This window comes from Sminthopsis crassicaudata, chromosome 5, assembly GCF_048593235.1.
Source record: "Sminthopsis crassicaudata isolate SCR6 chromosome 5, ASM4859323v1, whole genome shotgun sequence".
In the NCBI taxonomy this organism is placed as follows: domain Eukaryota; kingdom Metazoa; phylum Chordata; class Mammalia; order Dasyuromorphia; family Dasyuridae; genus Sminthopsis; species Sminthopsis crassicaudata.
This window is the reverse complement of record NC_133621.1, coordinates 175,815,810-175,837,578: the sequence shown is the minus strand read 5'-3', so window position 1 is coordinate 175,837,578 and position 21,769 is coordinate 175,815,810. Positions and strand designations below refer to the sequence as shown.

The 21,769-nt window shown below is 33.1% G+C and overlaps 1 protein-coding gene across 1 annotated transcript in view; it reads right to left on the bottom strand.

Moving 5' to 3' along the window:
- The window catches only part of SOX5 (SRY-box transcription factor 5), a 449,917-nt gene that overhangs the window by 38,808 nt on the left and 389,340 nt on the right, over positions 1 to 21,769 (bottom strand). The window contains 2 exon segments of the mRNA XM_074268831.1: positions 2,109 to 2,254; positions 8,311 to 8,488. Coding sequence (XP_074124932.1) covers positions 2,109 to 2,254; positions 8,311 to 8,488 — 324 coding nt within the window.

Sequence of the window (21,769 nt, the reverse complement as noted above, 5' to 3'; positions counted from 1 at the left end):
TTAAAGTTGCCATTGACAAAAGAGGAAGGGAAAATCACTTATACTGTTTTTACTAAAATAAAGTGCTAATGGGGGGGGGATAAGCTATTACTTTAGATGGAGATGGGGGAAAGAAGAAATGAGTTTACCCCCATAATGGGCAAATAACAGAATAAAATGAATGCAGATGGTTTCACTCCTGTTACTTAATCAAAAGGCTGTGCAGAGTCACTGGAGCCGGCATAAAGTCATGTGTTAGAACAACAGCTGATTTGTATTAAAGAAGATTAACTTGCAGTGCCATGGTGGAGGGCCCAGGATTATTTTATGTACTTCCATTGCCTTACAAGCCGTCAACACAATTACTGCCCTCCGATGTGAATGACTGATCTGTAACCACAGTTAAACAGCATGTTGCTTAGGGGCCTAGGCGCTTCACGAAGATGAATTTCCATACCATCAAAGTGCTTTTAATGGGCTCCCTGATCCAACCACAAGGCCTGCTTTGCAAGTATATAGAACTCAGGATGAAGGCTTCCTGTCCAAAAGGATTTGGTCGGTTGTCACTTGACAATTCCCAGCCAGCACAGGGGAAGAGAAGGGGGGAGATAGGTAGAGTTGTCTCTGCTTTGGAGGATTAAAAAAAAAAAAGGGTACAGATGCTTTGTGAATGCAACCAACTGCTGTATCCACAGCTGAATTCAATGCGCTTAACAAATAATGGCAATTTAGCTATGCTTGCGAGGAATAGCTTGAGTCACTTTGCATTAGCATCTGGCTGAGTGTTAAACTCATTTCTACATGGGGAGCAGAGAAAAGGAATTTCTGCTCAAGCATCCTTTCAAGAATGTTTAAATATTTGAATATAAATTCCTTTATGCTTGTGATCATTTCTTCTTATAGCTGACACTTTCCTCTTCCCCTTCCCTTCTGGTATTCTCCTTTTTAAGCAGCCTAAAGTCTCTATGCCCCACCTCTTTGTATTTTAGTTACTGCCACACAGGGAGTAGAACAGTGACCCCTTCTTTGGTCTTTTCCCTAAGGAGTGAATAAAATTGGAACTGCTTCTACATCCTTGACGCCCCTGTTATAATTGGTGGAAAAAATACATTGGTGATAAAATCATACATACATTTCACATTCTTAATGCAGTCTGCTGGCTTCTCAGAGCTTATTGATCAAACTCCACATAAAACCTAGGGAAACTGGAAAGCTATCCAAATTAGCAATCTGCTCATTCTGGACAATATTGTTTGATTCATAAGCTTCCCATGATGATTAACTTTCAAGTTAGTGCTAAGTAGCTGATCATTTTTTACTTTTATTGACTTAGTCCCCTATCTGCCTCTATAAAAATGGGATTCTAGAATTTAAAAAAAAATTCAATTCAATATAAGTCAAATAATGCTGAATATAAACATATATCATTTTGAACATTTTGGAGTAATATCTTATTGTATTACTTATGAAGAAAAGCAACTCTCTCCCTAGACAATGGCCTTATAATATCCTACAGCTAATTCGGACAGAGTTATAAAATTAGAATCAACAACTCTAGTTTTGAAGTTCTACAAAAAGTTCATGGTGTTTTTTGCAAATGATTATGTCTTTCCAGTTTCATATTTGTCTAATATAACTTGACAGATCTCTGTATTAGAAACGGAGCATCATATATGACAACCTCACAAGCCTAGATACCTAGGAGATGAGCTCATGTAGCATCGGCTCCCAGCTTATGCTACTTATAGAAGCTTCAGAATTTTCAAATCCAGCTCATTGCACAAACCATGCGAGCATTTCCATAAAGTAACGTTCTTACTCAGGCCCACATATTTCAAAGACAATTTAATTTTATTGTAATTCATATTGACACATGAAACAGAGAATTAGTTGTCACCAATTGTCAAGCATTTAGAGAAGGATTTAAGTATAATTTAATTCTTAATTGAGTCTTGGTAAATTTAATTTTTGTGAGTATAGGATTGGAGCAGTTCCATAAAGATGGAGGGAAAGAAAGAGTAGGAATACTATGAAGAAAGTGTAAAGCGATACTAAGAAAAAAATAAATATGTATGTATATATGAACATATCTGTCACATTCATGTAACATATTAGTTTAAAGAACTAACCTTTTCTGTTCTGCAGTTATTGAGCCCCAGACTATTCACAACAGCCACCTTCCCATCAAGCACCTGTTGTTCCCGCCGAAGTTGCTCCTTCATCTGTCGAGCTTCTTGGATTGCCTTGGTAACAGCATCATGGTCATTTAAATAACCTGATGTGATAGAAGGAAGTGTATCATTTTATGTAGTTAAGAATAAAATTGTCTGCTCTGTAAAACTCCTTCATATTTTATTTAAGCATTTAATTAAATGAAAGAGACAGTGAAAATATCACACATATCAGCAATGGCAATGATGACAGAACATCTGAATGAAACTGGGGGGAAAAATCAGTTGATTTTTAAAAGGTTGTTTCTAAGTGTCTAGATGCTTGGCATCAAAAACAGCTTTTGAGTTACATTTTTATCTGAATGTTTGACATAGCCTTTGCTTTGCAATTAAACTTTTCTAATGAAATTGACAGTTGGATGAGAAACCCTAGGAAACACGTAGTGAAAACACTCCAATACCTGATTTAATTTTCAACATTTAGTTTAATATTAGACAGACAACTTGTGGGCTTTTGGGACAGCAGGACTGAATTTTTCTATGGACAGAGAGAATAGATCTTGAACCCGTTGAAAAAAGGTCATTTCTCCCCTAAACCCAGATATATTAAAATAAACCACAGGTGGCATGTGGTTTGTTATAGATATGAAACTCATAATGGTTGAGATAATAAATCTCATGCTATGAATGTTACCAAGTGATTGTCATTAAGTGTTTAGTAAGAAATTGTGGCTATCATAACTATGTTACACTTAATTCATGCTGCTAATAAAAGGTCAGATGTCTAATTTGAGGTTGCTGCTCCACAGTCTAAAATTTAGACAATATATTGCTGAATTATTTCTTTTAAACCATAGACATCGGAAGCACATCTACTAATACTACTTAATTTAAAATGTGACACTTTGTCATCTTTTTCTTTAGTGTAGATTATACTTATTATAATCTGCAAATGATTCATAGGATGGAATGCTGATAGGAGACTTTAAGTCCTTGTCTATTTTTCAAATATTTTAAGGGAAGCTAATATCTATCATCTCTCTCTCTCTCTCTCTCTCTCTCTCTCTCTCTCTCTCTCTCTCTCTCTCTCTCTCTCTCTCTCTCTCTCTCTCTCTCTCTCTCTTTTAACTAGGGCATAAAAAATGGCATAAAATGAATCTATAATATGAAATTGCCCAGAAAAGGGACTTGTTTGTGACATGAGGCTAAATCTAACCAGATCCATTGGTGAATTGTGACAGATGGAGGGACTGTGAGACAGAAGGCAGGCACTAATCACACATAAAATGACCGGCTTGCCTCAACATGTTCCATGGATTCCAGCAAACTTTACACCCTAATCCATTTTTAGAACAAAAAACATCTGGGCCATAAATCCTCTAATCTGCCAAAACACGCTATTAAATCCCATGATTTGTTGAAAAACACTAAGATTAAAGAAAGGAAATATAAAATGGCTAACTGCCGTGTTAGGAAAGTGTTATTAATACTCTTTCTTTGTCTCAATTATGAATGTTCTGTTCCTAAAGAGCCTCATCTAATCATGTCAGATTACAATACACATCCTCGTTGTATTGCTAGAGACTCTTCTATCTGATCTGCTGATTGCCAAAAAATGCAGAATATTATCTTGCTGCTTAAAACATTTCTATTGAAGAAACTGATGTCAGATTAGTTCACTGCTTTATAACTAGGTTTCTAAATGATCCATTTTTTTAAAAAATATTATTATTATGCATAGATTGGACCTGGTGTTCTGATCTTCCTTAAGAAGGTTGAGAGAAACGTTCCTGTTGGGAGAATGGTTGGGGTGGGGAGGAGGAGGTCTGGCAGGTCTAATAAGTATCTTGCTGAAAACAATGACATTATTTCTGCAAACAATGTGATTCCAACTCCTTGTAATTAAAAAAAAAAAGAACTAGCAATTAGACTTTAAGTAGGTTTAAAAATAATCTTTTAAGTTTAAATCTACTATTAAAAATAGTTCTATTTAATATTTTATTACTCTTATCCATCTTTTTCCTTATGAACAGTTTAAGTAACATTCCTAAAACATATGACTAGGCAATATACTTGAAAAAAGATAAATACTATAGTTCATAAAAGTCAGTGATAGTCTTAGAAAACAGTTCAATTAATAAGTCCTAAGAAGTTTTACCTCATAATTTTACCTATTAACTTGAGTTTGCCTACCAACTTGAAAGAATGGTATTCTGTGAACTATTTGGTTTTTACAGAATACAAATATACTTGAAAAGGTTTGGCACATAGCAGTGAATAAAAGCATGAACTCCTTATGTTTTTCACTGGCTGCCAAGATACTAGTGTGCAAGAGAAAAAATGATTAATATAGATGCAAAGAGAGTTTAGATTATTATGGAGGGGGTGGGTGAACTATTGACAGAAAGTAGAACTCAAATGAATAAAATGCAATCTGAAATATATGTGTATATATTTCTAATTTGGTGTGTGAAAGACGAAAAAAATAAGTTTCCATTTTAAAATAAACATTCTTGGGTTTGGAGACATAGATTTTAATTAATATATTATATGAAACCCTGACATTTGTGACTTTCTGAGTTAAATTGGAGAATTATTTCTATATTGGGCAGTTGAATCTAAATAAGACTTTATTCAGCTTTTTTAGTTATTATGTTTGCCTGTCACTATGATATTTCTGTGATGAAATAAACTATTTGTGCTTTGTTGAAGACTTATTGACCAATGATATAGTTATATTTTCTTATTATATACAGTCTACGCACACACACACACACATACACACACACACACACATTTATTCCAACAGATGTATTTATATAACTAATGTAGCAATAAATGGATATTGTGATTACTATTAAGGTAATTGATATAGTTTGTAAAAATATGTTTCAATATGTTTTTAAAAATGAGGTTGATCAGCTGGCACTCCATGTAAGTAACAGATACCAATATTGCAAATGATTTGCAATAAACATTAATTTTCACAAAATCTTTAGGTAGTTGTACTCAAAGGTACAAACTATATTTGAATTCCAAAATCTTTAGTACAATGAAGAAATTTTACTGTATTCTTTCCCATGTTAGCATCTGAACATTATATATCTTCTTAAGTCAAATTGTGAAAAAAATGAGAAACATAATTTCTCAGGCACAGTTAACTTCTCTTCTCCCCCCCTTGCTTCATAGCAATATGTTTATTTGTTTTAAAACTTGTTAAAAGCACTAAATTGTTGGACTTGAAAGTAAAACAGGTTTATCACATAGAGAGTAGCTAGGTCACTCAGTGGATAGAATGCCAGGCCTGAAGTTAGGAAAATTCATCTTCATAAGTTCAAATCTGGCCTCAGATGCTTATTAGCTATATTACCCTTAGTAAGTCACTTAACTCTTTTTGCCTCAGTTTCCTTAAATGTAAAATAAGCTGGAGAAGTAAATGGCAAACCTCTGCAGAAGCTTTGCCAAGAAAACCCCAAATGGGTTCATAAAAAGTCAGATACAACTGAAACAAATGAACAATAACATCACATTATGGAATCATGGATTTAAAGCTGAGAGGCTGCTTAGTTAACCAACCCTCTCAGGTGAGGAAACCAAAACACAGTGAAGGCAATTTTTCCAGGGAAACATTTGGTACCTCAGCCAAGATTTTCTTAAGAATGTACTCTTCTATACATCAAGCTGTCTTTACATACCATTTTGTCAGTGTGTCTCTACCACATTGTTCTAGATTCTTTGAAATTCTCTACTATAAAATTGTTGTAGACAATATAACTAGGAATGGGATGAATTAATTCAGATTCTGTAGCCAGAATAATAAACTTGAGAAACTGGAGACTTAAAGACCTAACTCTAACACTTCTCAAAGATCAACATCTTGGTCACAGATTCAGAAACCTGCTCTCTCACTCTTCTAGGAAATTCATATTTTTTAAGAACTCTACTTTTGGGCAGCTTTATCCATTTATGCACCATTTTAAACCACTATTTCTTATATTTTACACAGTAACATTGTTCTGCAACATCAAAAAAAAAAAGCCACTTTCTTTATTTCTAGTTAGCAGATATATAGCAAAGAGCCCCATGCCATTAATGATAACTTAAGTATGTTATCTTTTGGTCCACAGTTTTCCATGGTTTATTAATGGTCTAACACATTAATTCTTCTTTCAAGAGTGACCTTTACAGCTCCATTAATCCTCACAGCTTTTATCCAGCTACATTATTACTCATTACAGGTACATACAGCTTTTCAACATCTGCTTTTTGTTGAAAGGAGAAAAGCAAATTGTAGAGGTCTAAAATCTATGAAAAAATGAGATGTAGGTATGGAAAAGATTTTTCATAGAAAACCAAGAGGAATTTTACTACTGAAAAATACTAGTTAAATGCTAAACATATAGTAATAGACACTATTCATTATTTCCAGGAACAATTTTTAAACATGACAGATAGTTAAAGAAAAAGAATTAATAAGAATGCAAATAGATTATTTATTCATTTAATTAAATAATGTAGTTACACATTAAACAATGGTACATGTATAACTCAATTACAAAGCTGATGGACTTAAGTATTTTATGTATTGCAAATAAAATATTTTCTCCCTATATAATAATGTTTTTCCTCATTACCAATTAGAATGAATATTCACTACTTATTGTTTGATCTTAAAAAAATAATTTTTGTTGTTCACTCATTTTTCAGCTGTGTCATTCTCTGTAACTTGGAGTGATTTTTTGTTTGTTTGTTTCTTTTGTTTTGTTTTGTTTTTGTTTTTGGCAGAGATACTGAAGTAGTTTGCCATTTCCTTTTTCAGTTCACTTACAAATGAAGAAATTGAGCAAGTTGGGTTAAGTGACTTATCCAGGGTAACATATGTAAGTGCCAGGGACCAGATTTGAAGTGAAAAAGAGAATCTTCCTGACTTAGGTCCAGCATTCTATCCACTCTACTACTTTGCTGCTCCCAAACAAAAGAATACATAATAGTAAAAATATACAATTATTAAGCACTATATGTAAATGTATACTTTGTTTTAATTGAATGATATTTTATTATACAATACAATATGATGGGGAAAAAAAGTCTGGAGGAAGGAGTGGATGGATAAAGACCTTATTTCAAGTTCTGCCTCTGACTTATGATACAGGTGGTGATAAGCTATTTGTTTAACTTTTCCCTGTCTCAGGCAACTCTTTAAGACTGTAAATTATAGATGAGCTAGTCTTTGGAGGGAGTTTCTGTACTTCCTCAAAATGACTAAATTACAGGTCCAGATTCCTCTCCCATTCTCCCCAAAAGGCAGCAGCAATGACATTGTCTGGAGCATTTTAAAAGTCTGATATTGTATGCCTGAAATCACTACACTAGAATGACAATTGTTAAGTCTGGAACATAAGAACTATGTATGCTTCTAACTTGGATGTGCGTCCAAGCAGGATGGGACTGAACATCAATGATATCATCTGGTGATGTTTTTAACATGGCTGATAGATTTTATTTTTGCATATAATTTCTTGTAGGCAAATATGGATATTTCCAAAATTGGTAATTGGGTGAATTTACCCAGGAAGATACTAATGGAACAGGCTATGCACTGAGTTTTCTGGAAGGATTAGTTGGGCCTAGATCTCTGCTGTTTTGGCCCATAAATAATTCATACATTAAGGCCACCACTTCTAATAATGAACAGTTATGTAATGCATTAGAGATTTTACTACATGCATCTGTTTTCTTATTTGATTATCATGAAAACCTTATGAATTAGGTGCTATTATTATCTCTATTTTGCAAATGAGAAAATCAAAACTGACCAGATTAAATGACTGGCCCAGGATCACATTACTGAGGTAGGGTTTGAACTTAAGTCCTGCTGACTTTAAAATCCTGTTCTCTACTATAAAAAGAGAATATGTAATCAATCTAATTTTCATGAGTAGGAGTAATTAATAAACACAGATTTTTAAGGAGGCATCATATCTTTAGTTTCAGCTCAAAATGAGTTTATATAGTTTTCACTGACTACACAGTTCATTGAACTGCACTGAATTTGCATTGTGTTGAACCAGAACCATATGTAGAACACCAGTGGCCATTTTTAAGAACATTTTAGAACACCAGCTGTAAATTGTTTTTTAAAATAAAAAGATTAACTTACCTATTGTGCTAACTCTAGCTGAAGGACTGGCTAATGCTGCTGGGACAGAGGCTTTGAGAGAGCTTGCCCCACTGTTTATTCTCAGAGCTGGCATATGGGGAGAGGTGGGTGATGTGGGTGATTTCCCATCAGAGGTCTTGGGTTTAGCAGACAAGTTCAGTGGTTGTGCCACTTCATCCTGAAATAATTGACAGAACATAAACTATCATAAGATCTCAAGCGTCTAGAGAAATACAGGTATGTAGTCTAATATTATTGTCTCATCACATATCTATCAATTAGTGGTATTTATTGCTTCTATATCACATGGAATTTGTTTGGTATCATTAACAATATTATCAGTAGAATATCAATATGATATTAACAACCTATTTTGTGACATTATAATTACTGTTATCTTTAGTAACAGTAATCAATAAATAATAATTTGTTAAACTACCACTTGCTACATATTGAGATTAGGTGCTGACTATAAAAATCCAAGTAATATAGCCACAGTACTCAAGGAGCTTATTATATTTTACTGTTACAACATATTCTAATGATAATAATACTTTTCATTTATATAGCCCCTCATAATATGTTGACAGACATTATGTCATTTGAACCATACCACAACCCTGTAAAGTATTTAGGGAAGGTTTCATTATCCTCATTTACAAATAAGCAAATTGAGACTTGTAGGTTTACTTGCCTAATGTTTTTTTACTATATTTTTATTTCATTAAATATTTCCCAATTACTTGTAAATTTCTTCAAAATAATTAAAAAATTATTGAGTTTTAAATTTTCTTTTTCTTGTTCCTGCTCCTCCCCAACCTCTTAAGAATGCAAGCAACAGAATATTGATCATACGTGTGAAATCACTGCCTAATAGAGAAAGTTGCAGAGCTGTAACTAAAACTGAAATACAGACTTCCAGCCAGTCTAATTCTTTCCACTGTCCGTTGCTGCCTTTCAATGTATAAAAACTTGGCATGAGACAAATTATGTAATGTAGATATCTTAATCATTCTTGTATATATTCACATAAAAATCATTGTTCTGAGTCCCCTATATTATGAACAGAAGGAAACTTCCCAAGGTTTAAAAATATGAGGCAATTCCTCTTTCCCACCCCTAGACTTCAAAGAAATGTCTCTGCATTTGACCCAGACAAAAACCAACTAAATGTCATAAAGGAAATTATATTTTTATTACATTATTGGTCCTTTCAGAGACTGAAAACCTTTTCATTTTCTAAAATATTAGACAGTCTGTTTACATATGATATAGTATAGCATGAATTAGAGAAGTTCTGAATAAAAGTAATAGCTGATATAAAATATATGAAAACCAATAGAATTACTTAAGGGTAGCAAAGGTTTTTCAATTGTGTATGATGTATTACACGTTGGCAATAGAAAATTGAGCATGACTAGTTCAGAAATTCTAGTGATATCCAATTCTTGTGTGATATATTGGTATTAAATTGCATTTGACTATATGTCTATATTAATGAATACCCAACTTCATATTTGGCTCATTCACAAATTCCTCTGGTTATGACACTGGTTATGCCTTAAGACTGCATAATACATCCTAAGTTCTACATTTATTGTAAAACTTTTATATTAACTGTTCTCTCAGTATCCTGACCTATAAAATAAGATTAATTGTATGATGTTTCTTTTTTTAAGTGATGCTTGAACAAAGTACTTTAGAATGTATAGGTAGATATTATCAAAATGTTTTAGCTTTGATATTAAATAATTTTTAAAAACCCATAGAAACAGAAATTTCATATTTTGAAGGAAGCCAATGGCTATATGAATATAATCCATATCCCCCCCCCCAAAAAAAAAAGTCTTTCCCATAAGACATTTAACTAGTAGAAGGCCAGTCTCTATGTTCAATTAAAGGGAACCCACTAGTTCTAGAGGACTTCCTTCACTTTTGGATAGTTGTTATGGGCCAGAACTCTGAACTTGAAACAAGCATGCTTAGAAGGTAATAAGTGGAATTGATGAGACAATGATTATCTAGTTTAGTATGGTTCAGTATGATTGATTTAATCTTACAACAAATAATGGTTTCCTAGTTATATAATGATTGGTTTATGCTCAGTGTGGAGCATATAAGCTGGGACTCAGAAAGCCTTCAGATTCAAAGAGACAGAGAAGACAAGCGGACAGAAGGGTGGAGGCTGGAACACAAGCCTTTGGACTCAGATTCATCCCATCTCACACCACCTTGGTGGCAGGGCTGTCCTCCTTAGCTTCTCCACTGAAACCAAGACTCTGGAAGGCCTTTAAGAAAGTTGCTCAGCCCCAGGCAAGAGATAATAAAGGATTTGGACTTCAACACTTGGCTATACTCCCATGGTGATTACTTGACTAAAACAAAGGCTGCTCCCACAGACCCTCAAAAAACCAAACCAGAGAACATTACAGATAGTTCTAATAATTAGCGAATATAAGGAAAAAATTGGGGCTTTGAAATTCAAAACAAATAAAATCTTTTTCATGACAATCTTTCAAGCACTTCAATACAACTATCATGGATTGAAAAATATATGGAAAGGAAGGTATAAGAAGACTACAAAGTAGAAGAAAACTAGTTTATGAAGAACTCTGAATGCCAAACAGGGAATTTTGTATTTGCTCTTGGAGGAAGCACCACTTTATTAAGTAGGGTGACATGATCTTTATTTCAGTAAAATCATTTTAGTAGCTGAATGGAGGGTGAGTTGAAATGAGGAGAGAATTGAGACAAATGGACCTATCAGTAGGCTATTGTAATAGTCTAGGTATAAAGTGAAGAGTCTGTATCAGAGTGATAGTTGTTCTAGAGAGAAAGATAGATTTGAGAGATGTTGCAAAGGTAAAATAGACAAATAGTGCCAACAGATTGGATATGGGGTTAAGGGACAATGAGTTGTCTAAGGATGACACTTAGGTTGTAAGATAGCGAGGTGCCTAGGATGACAGTTTGTAAGCTAGAGGGCCTCAGATGGTTGCATTATTCTTTAGAGAGATAAGAAAGGTATTAGAAGTGAGATTTAGGGAAAGAATGATATACTTAGAAAATCCTAGGGAAGCAGCAAAGAATTACCTTGAGATAATTAATTATCTTTAATAAAATTACAGGGTATAATATAAACCTACAAGTTGTCACAGAATTTCAATATTATAACAAATAATTCAGGAGGCCATAAAGGGAAGTTATATTAGCCTACTAAAGCACCTTCACTACCTATGTATGTAAAAACTCCTTAAAGAAATAAAGAAGAAAGTTAAATAACTGGAGAGGTATTAATTGTTCATGTCTATATAATACAAATATAATAAAATGATAATACTGAAATTAATTTTCAGATTTAGTGCTATGCCAAACTATCAAAGGAATATTTTTTTGTAGAGCTAGATGAAAATTAAATTGAAGTAGCAAAGTCATTTTGAAAAGCAAAAGATCTGGACTATCAAGGGAAATAAAGAAATTATAGAAATGAAAGGGGAATAATACTTGTAGACCTTAAAGCAATACTTATCAAAATTATTTGGTTCTAGTTAATGAATATGGAAAAGTAGCTTAATGGGAAAGACTAGTTAGAGAATAACCAGAAATACAAAACTCAACTTAGTGTTAGATAAACCTAAAAATGGAAATTTCTTAGGAAAGAACTAACTATTTAGCCATAATCACTGACTAAATGTTATGGAAAATTACTAGAAAAAAAAAAACTGAAAAAAAAAAAGTCTTATGGAAATAAGATTTAGATCAATAATTTGTACCACATACTACAATGAATTATATATATATATATACATATATATGCATATATATGTGTATATATATATATATATATATATATATATATATATATATATATATATATATATATATATATATATATATATATATAAAATGAGTAGACAAATTCTTCCATGGTGTGAAGCAAGGCAATTGCTAAGGACCTCTGGGTAAATTTTACTGAACTGATTTTTTTCCCATCTCTTTCCCCCTTTTCTTCTTATTCTCTGACTGCCTCAGAAAGTATATATTTCTGAATTGGGGGAAGGGATCTGTCAGGAAATAAAGGTGATCAAAAATGAAAGAAAGAAAGAAAGAAATTTTTCAAGAAAAAGTGAATAGTGGAAAGAAGAATTTTAATTGAGTCATGCTTGATAGTAAATCATAATTAAATCAAATCTAAATCAAAAAAGATAGATTGTAAAGTATTGAAAAATGATTGAGAGAAAAATGGGGGCAGTCAATATCAATAACTTACCTTAAAAAATAGAAATTTGGCTCCAGAAAGAGATGGGATCTAGGGAAATAACTTGAGGAGATTCTGGGTTCAAATAAAGGTGCTTTTTTATAGTTTTATTTTAAGAATGGTAGAGACTGGGATATGTCTTTAGGCTATAGAGGAGTCTAAATGGATAGAGATTAGAAATTAGAGACAGTGGATAAGAGCATTTTGTAGAGGGATATGACCTTTTAATTTGAAACTAGTTCAAAGAAGGAGAGAATGGGGAATGCTATCACAAGATTTGGGAATTTAAAAACAAGGCAAAGAAAAAACTGATAGCTGATAACCCCAATTTTCTCAGTTGTCAATTTGGAGTGGACACTTTTCTTTTTTTTTTTTTTTTGGTTTTATTTTCACATTGTTTATTCTAATTCCTTTTTTTTTTTTTAATTTTTATTTTATTTTATAATTATAACATTTTTTTGACAGTACATATGCATGGGTAATTTTTTACAACATTATCCCTTGCACTTACTTCTATTCAGATTTTTTCCCTTCCTCCCCCAACCCTCTCCCCCAGATGGCAAGCAGTCTTATATATGTTAAATATATTACAGTATAATTTAGATACAATATATGTGTGTAGAACCGAATTTTTTTTTGTTGCACAGGAAGAATTGGATTCAGAAGGTAAAAATAACAGTTTACATTCATTTCCCAGTGTTCCTTTTCTGGATGTAGCTGGTTCTGTCCATCATTAATCAATTGGAATTGGATTAGCTCTTCTCTATGTTGAAGAAATCCACTTCCATCAGCATACATCCTCGTACAGTATCATTGTTGAAGTGTATAATGATCTTCTGGTTCTGCTCGTTTCACTCAGCATCAGTTGATGTAAGTCTCTCCAAGCCTCTCTGTATTCCTCCTGTTGGTCATTTCTTATAGAACAATAATATTCCATAACATTCATATACCATAGTTTACCCAACCATTCTCCAATTGATGGACATCCATTCATCTTCCAGTTTCTAGCCACTATGAAAAGGGCTGCCACAAACATTTTGGCACATACAGGACCCTTTCCCTTCTCTAGTAGTTCCTTGGGGTATAAGCCCAGTAGTAGTATGGCTGGGTCAAAGGGTATGCACATTTTGATAACTTTTTGGGCATAATTCCAGATTGCTTGGAGTGGACACTTTTCAAAGATGGTTAAGAGCAGAGAAGGCTAATGGTATAGGTAGCCCAGGATTCAGATTTGGCAAGGTATTTAAGTATATAATTGAACAGATTAAGCAAAAGACTGAGGTTGGAAAGGAAAGGAAATGGAGGCTATGTAAACACCTAAAAATAAAGACTGTAGAGGCTAATCAAAAAGTAGATTAAGGAAGAAAGAGGGGCAATGAAAAATGGAAGACTAAGAAACTACGTTTGAGGAATGCTTAAGGGTGATAGAAAAAAAAAACAAAAACAAAAACAAACAACTCTTAGTAAAGTGGTAAGTCATGGGACCTTATGAAGTTGATAAACTGAGAGAATAGCCTGGAGCAACATCAGCAAGGAACTTGACATCCTCAACTACAGAAGTAGGGGGAGGGAGGGATAGGAGACATGAATTAAGTACTGTATCACAAGAGAGGGGAGAATGTGCTGGGGGTGAGCAGAGGATTGTCACTAGACTTTGAATATGTATTTATATGAAGTGAATTTCAAGAGAGGAGATGTCAGCAAAGAGATGGTTCACAAGTGGTAGTGGGGAGCAAGGTATATATTTACTCTGTGTTCTGGTACATTATGTCAAGGGATATTAGATAAGACATTATGTAGTATTATAAAAGATGCCTACTCAGGGAATGTCTTATGAGGGGAAGCCAGATCGTCTGTACCAGAAGACACAAGAAACACAGATACAAAAGGTTTAAGATGAAAAGAAATTGTCAAAAATAGAATGAGGGCTCCAAAGGGTACAATGCAAAGGGAAGGCAGATCTGCAGAAGGAATATAATAGGAGTAGGACTATGTCTCTGGGACTGAGAGAATAGGTTGCAGGGAAGGGCATGGCTTTTACTTAATAAACTGTCATTCTGCATTATCAAGTTTAATAGAGGAAGAAGTCAGTTTTCTAAGCTACCAGATGGTCTTGTGCTACGTTCTCATCAAGAGAACAGAGAATATCCAAACGGAACATCAATTTTATTTCAGAGAAGAATGAAAGGGGTTTTTAGTAGGTGAGATCTTGACAATACCTCACATATTTAAATGTAAGTATAATAATAATTTGTATTCATTAGCCAAATACAAGAAAATTTAATGGGGAATAATCTAATTTAATAAGCCCTCAAAATCATTACTGGGCAGTAAATAGATAAATAAAAATAATGTAACTTTCATCTTTTATATAATGCATTTTTTAGTATTATATTATCATTAACAAATTAAGAGATTACTATAAAAGTAAATAAATTCCTTGGATCCTAGATTTTAAAAAAATTTGTAGGATAGGGAAATAGCCTAATTCAGGTCTTTTATCTGGAAACCCATTGTGTGCAGGCATATTGTGACATCTACAGATAAAGATATAGAGAAGAGTATGATAAATTGTCTGTTGGGTTAGGATCTTATCCATCTTTTTAAAAGAATATCAAGGAGCAGTATTTCCTGGCACTAACTTTTTGTTGTAAAATGGTGTCCCTGCTTATTTCTTTCTATATAGAAATGCTGGCAGGCCTTAGGGCTTAGTTGTATCTCAAAAGCCTTTATTCTGACAGCCATAGAACTTCCTTTGACATTATCACAGCTGGTGAAAAAGGTTTGGGGATGCTTTGGGGAAATAAAGGTGACTGCTGCACTTGACTAAACAGAAACACTAACCCACTATAGGGGCAGAGTATATTTCCGAATGTGGAACAAAAATAAAAGACTTAGAAGAGTAGAGGAAATAACAAATTCTATATATATGGGATGGGAAGAAGCATTTACTTGTGTATATTAGTAATAATGAGTTAGAGGGGACAATTCATCTTTGAGGTGAGAAGTCTAACGTGTCATGCATGGTACATATCTACTTAAAACATTGAGTAAAACAAAAGAAGTAGTGAATTTCTGAATACTTTTCTCCATTCTCTGCAATGCTTTCTTCTAAGGCCAAAGAGAGCAAGACCCTAAGGACATAATAGAGGTTGACAGTTATAGAGTTGATAAATGTCATTCAAAATTGCCCTTTCATTATGTGTTCAGACTAATGGTATATTAATAAGAGCTCTCATGCTTGATCTTTATACAGGAGACTGTGTGGTAAATAATTAGGACCCATTATATGATATTACTTCACAATTTGTCTGTTTTAATAATTTATACACAAATCATATCAAATATTATTCATAAAAAGGAAAAAATTCATTATTTTTGCGTGTATAGCTGAACAGCTAAAAAACTTAACTACAAGTAGAAGTGTACTATTCATAAAAGAACATTCTGATGATATTGATCATCAGGGCTAAAAGATTTTGTACTAATAGATATGCTATTCAGTGAAACTTCATAATATAAATATGCAGGTCCTGAAAAAGTGGTCTTTCTAAAACAATATAACATTATCCACCTCATACTAATAAAACATTTTAACATGTATAAAAGAATAATTTGAATTTAATAAAAAATATCCTCTTCAAATATCAAGAGGGCACTGGCAGGGAAGAAGATTTTTTGTATCTTAATGATTCATGTAATAAATGAATGATGTTAGTAAATTTTGTAAAATATTTTGTAATTATTATGTTAGTAGTAAATAACAAATCAGAATTATGTTTAACCAATTATCATCAGAATATTTATACAAGGCAACAAACTAAATTCATAAAATTAATTAATATAAGAAAATAGTAATGTCACTTTCATATAACAAAGCTTTGAACCAGATGACCTATGAAAGCTAGTACTGATAATTAATTGTATCATTTAAAAAAATATGCATATAAGATGCAATAGAGTTAAGGGACTTAAAACATATTAGTGAATCTCTTTCTGACTTGTCCTATTACTTCTTTGCTACATACACCATATAAAATTCCCTAATCCCTGTGATGAAATGCCATCTGATATTTAGATGACAGAAGTAAAATATTAAGGGATTTTTGGAGAAAGTGGTCAAATGCAAAAGAACTATATAAGGGAACAGTATCCTATGATTTGTAAAAACAGATTAACATAGATATAAAGAATTTTTTTTTTTATTATAGAGATTTAAGAATAGTGTGGTTGATTCTAAAATCATTTAAAACTTTTCTTTGAGGATACTAATGTTTGACTAATGGTTAGCTTCCTAAAACTCAAGAAATTTTAAATCTACATATATTTTAAATTCATATATATATTTGCTGATAATTACCAATGACTTAAACTAGGCAAATCAACTTATTTAAAGAGAATGATCAGTTATATAAATGGCTATGTAAGCAGTGATTTTTTTTTCTAATTATTTTCTGCTTTGGGCATTAGTTGGCATTTTATCTGAAATATACACCAAAATTGGTAAACATTTGTTTTAGACTCTTTATCATATTTAGTTAATCACCATTGAGAAATTTTTATCTAAAACAAAGTAATGTATAAGGGATAAGGACTGTACTTGTAATAAAGTCCAAATTAATTGAAGAAAGAAGTTTAATAATAAAAACTGCCAAAGCAAAAGTATTCTCTTGAATCCTGGAAAGATAATTCTGCTTTCCCATTTCTTAACCTCTTTTAGTTTCAATGTCCTCCTCAACTTGGATATATTGTCACACAGAGAATTCTTACTGAATATATAGACAACCATTTTAGCAAAAATGATACCATATCTTTTGCATTTTATTGCCTACAAATAATATAAAATTATTTTTTCCAATATAACTCAAAGTATATCATCCTTTAAAAAGGAAAAAGAGTCTACCTAGCATGAAGTCATTAAGAGTTTGACTTCCATCCAGTCAGTGGATATATCTTCTCAATGTTGTGAGTACTACCTCCATTAATGGACAATACAATCCATTCAGGTTTTTCATCCTATGATATTATTATTTACATTCTTCCATAGATCTTCCATAGAGAATCTGTTCAAAGTTTTCGATACTTTGTCTCCACTTTTTTGGTTTTTTAACCTTTAGATGTGCTAACTTGGGCTGTTCATTCCTGGTTCATTATCTTTTCTCTTAGTAATGTCCCTTATCTTTCCTGCATGTAGGACACACTGGAAATGTTCTATACCCATTTGTGCTAAATATCTGGCCCTTTATTGCCCTTAGGATCAGTGTTTTTACTATGAATTTTGCTGTGTGTGTGTGTGTGTGTGTGTGTGTGTGTGTGTGTGTGTGTGAAGTGGATAGACTTAAGGGTTTAGGCAGTGACAAAAGAACAAGCATTTTTACCTAGCAAACCTACAATCCTGAATCATTCTCAGTGAGAACACTGATTTGATCATCATAGGGATAAATGATCACATCCTTCATATCCTCTCCAATATGTATGGTGTCTAAACTCTAGGCTTTACTTGACAGTTTATTTGATTACAAATTCCTATGTAATAGGTGGAAAGGCAGTGAAGACAAGACTGTAAGTATCATTGTTTTTTGGAACCCATCCTCCATGGTACTGAAATAGATTGTCATCAATCTGTTTTTCCTCCAAATATGTAGAAGGAAGAATTGTTTAAGAAAGAAGATCAGAATGGAAATCTGAATCATTAAATACAAGGTGATCAGGTTCTCAGAGACCTTGCTGAATTTAAACTCAGTATTTATTCCCTGTCTCATTCCTCCCTCAAACTCTCTCTTTATATTAATTTTCCCTATTGCCATGATGATAATAATTGAACTCATAGTTATTGATGAAGTCACTAAGTGAGAGAGATAAAGAAACTTAGGACAAATTTCCCTTTGGGTGACTCTCACACTTGGGGGCATGACAAGGGCGAGGATCCATCAAGAGACAAAGGTTTCAAGCAGGTAAATAAAGAAGAGAAGGAGGAAGAGGGAGAGAGGAGGGAAGAAAGAGGGAAAGGGGAAGAAAGGGAGAGAGACAGACAGACAGGAGACAGAGACTTAGAAGGACAGAGACAAACAGACAGAGATAAGAGTGTGTCAGAAAGTGCAAGCCCAAGAACACAACAGTAACCTTTGCTTAAGCCCTTCCTGTTTAAAGAGAAATAAGGATTAACTGCTTTTATTTCAGCATCCTAATAGTGAAAGTAGCAGTGAACAGTTTTTGATGAGGATCTTCCTGATACCCTGAGAAATACACCCTCATCCTGACTTCGTTTTTAAGTTAATAATCAGAATATTACTAAACAGAATTTACTAAGGTGATGATTATTAGTTATGGATCACCCTTATACCTTTTTAAGTAGTTCAGTGTCTATTTTATTTATCATTTATCTTTCAACAAATATCTATTAAGTATTGATCATGTACCAATCACAGTCCTGGATAATGAGGAAACAAAGAGTGAAATGTGAAATGGTATCTACCTTCAAGAAACTTACAAACTTCCTTGAAAAGGTAATACATATTTACATAGGTAAATACTAATTCTACACACACACACACACACACACACACACACACACACACACACACACACACACACAATTGATGCAAGGTAATTTAAAGGAAGAAGATAGAGATATAGCTTATCCTGAACATTGAAGGAAACAAGGGATCTAAGAATGGGATGTAAAGACATAATTAAGTTCATGTTTTAGGGTAAGGCAGCACAAAAGAATAGAGACATGGATGGCAAGCCATATATGAAAAATAATAAGGCCCATTTGGCTAAATTGTACTTTACTTGAAGGTGAACAATGGGTAATGAGGCTGGAAAGGTACCAGATTGGGACCAGTTTGTGAAGCTTTAAGTTTCAAGCTTTCAAATCTTTACTCATATTTGCAAATCTGGGTATATAGACTGAAGTTTGTTTGTTTGTTTGTTTGTTTTTAACATCCTTAACATTAGTTTTAACATTTTTTAAAACATCCTTTAAACATTAACAAATGTTTAATTTTAACATTAACATTTTAACAATAACTGATTTCCCAGTTTCTCCATCTCATCTTTTATGAACTATATTCTTCTTGTATCTTACATATCCCAAAAGATAGTCATTTCCAAATTTCTTACCCTTATCTATAATTGAGTCACATCTATGATTTTGAAATCAGATTTTTTTTCTGATTGTTATTATTTTCTCTTATTGTTCTCCCTGTGTCCCATTTTGCTTTTACTTTGTTTCCACATCATTCTTTACTCCCCAGGGTCCTTTGCTGTTCTCCAAGTCAACTATCTCTTCTTGGATCACAGTTTTGTTTTTTTGTTTTTTTCCCTCAGAAACTTGATCTAGACCCTGAAGAAGATCTTAGACTATAGGGAAGAGAAAAAGGGGCCTCTGACCTATGCAAAGTTTAGAAAACAATAGTAAGTTTTACACAGTGAAACAGGACTCTCACCTTCCACCCTCTTCCATATATCACTGACATATCACATAACTTCCAAATTGATATTCCTAAAGAATATTTGACCATGTTATGCCCTTTTGCACAAAAACTTTCAGCTGTTCACTATTACCCTTAGAACAAGATACAAACTGCTCTACTTGTAATTTAAGCATAGATTCCAAACTACCTTTTTATTTAAGATGAAGAAAGTAAAAATAATTTGACACTTAAAGAGTTAGAGGTAACAAGAAATTAGTAATACTAATTACCAAGTCCAAGTCCTACCTGGACAAGATTCCTTTTTAAAACATTCTTGACGAGTGTTCAGCTTTTATAGATCTGGAACAAAAAAGCTAGCTATGACTAGCTAACTCTACCTGTTAGGAATTTGCTCATAAAGAGGCAGGTAGATGGCACAATGAATAGAGCACTGGTTCTGGAGTTAAGAGGACCTGAGTTCAAATATGGCCTCAGACACTAGGATCCTAGGCAAATAACTTAACCCAACAGCTTCAAAAGGGTGGGGGGGGGGGAGGAAAAAGAAAAAAAGGAATTTGCTCTTATATTGGTTATGAATCTATTTCTTTAAAAACAATCTTTATCCATTGTTTCTAGTTTTTCCTTTTTTGGTTAAGCAGAACAAATCTAATTCTTTTCCATAGGACATAACTACTTGGATTCAGCTTACATGTCTCTACATATACAATGTTTTTTCTTCCATGTGGGAAATATCTGAAGTTCCTTCAACTGATCCTCACTTCCATGTTATCAAGACCCTTTACTATCTTGATTATAATTTTCTGAAAAAGGAAATGTAATGGGTTTGAAAGAAAACAATCAAAAATTGTCTAAATCTAGCCTCAGAGCAATCTCTTCAAGGACTAGTTACTTTAAAAAACTTATTAGATTAATATATAATATCATTCTTATGATGAATAGGTAAATTTAGAGAATATGTCCATAATACTTAATTTCTCACAGTGTTTTGGACTGCAATAACAGTGATCAATGCAAATGTTTCTTTCCCTGGAGTACATTTTCCAAGACATTTGGACTATGTAGGCAGCAACCTATGCATGGAAAAAGTCTTAAGGAAAGGGACCCTGACTGGTATAAAATAGTCTACCAGGGAGGAAATGTACAAGGTGAAGTAGATAGTAAGGGGACGTTGAGTGTAATATAAAGTGGGAAGATCACTAAGAAAGAAAAGATCACAAGCTGAGATCAAGGAGAGAGAGAAAAGATGACTTCATAGAGCAGTTTAGCCATAGTGACCTAAAACTCTGATGTTACATTTGGACCATGATCATTTCAGGTTTAAAGTGAGAGCTCACAGAATTCCAGTTTGCCCCTAAAGACTGCCAGAACATATATTCCAAGAGGCAGATGGTTTTGCATTATGTTATGTTGAGAAGTCAGAAGTTTAAAAGAATGGATATATAGTCAAATATAAACCTTTTCTATATGAATTCAAAAATATTTTCCTACTTTATTTCATCCTTTTTTAAAAAATTCTTATTGCCATGTTTTAATTAAATGCTTTTGCTACTGGATTTATGTTTCTGGTTGGTACTAGCGATGGAATAGCTTACTGAATAGGGTGCCATTCTATTTTTTTGGATACTTATTATCCCTAAATAGCCACGAAGAACCTGGATTGTAGTTAAAAAGTGCTACACACAAAAAGAAAAATGTAGAGAATCCCATGGGAGATTTTTAATAGGCTTTCCCCCCCCCTTTTTTTTTTTATTAAAATGTACAT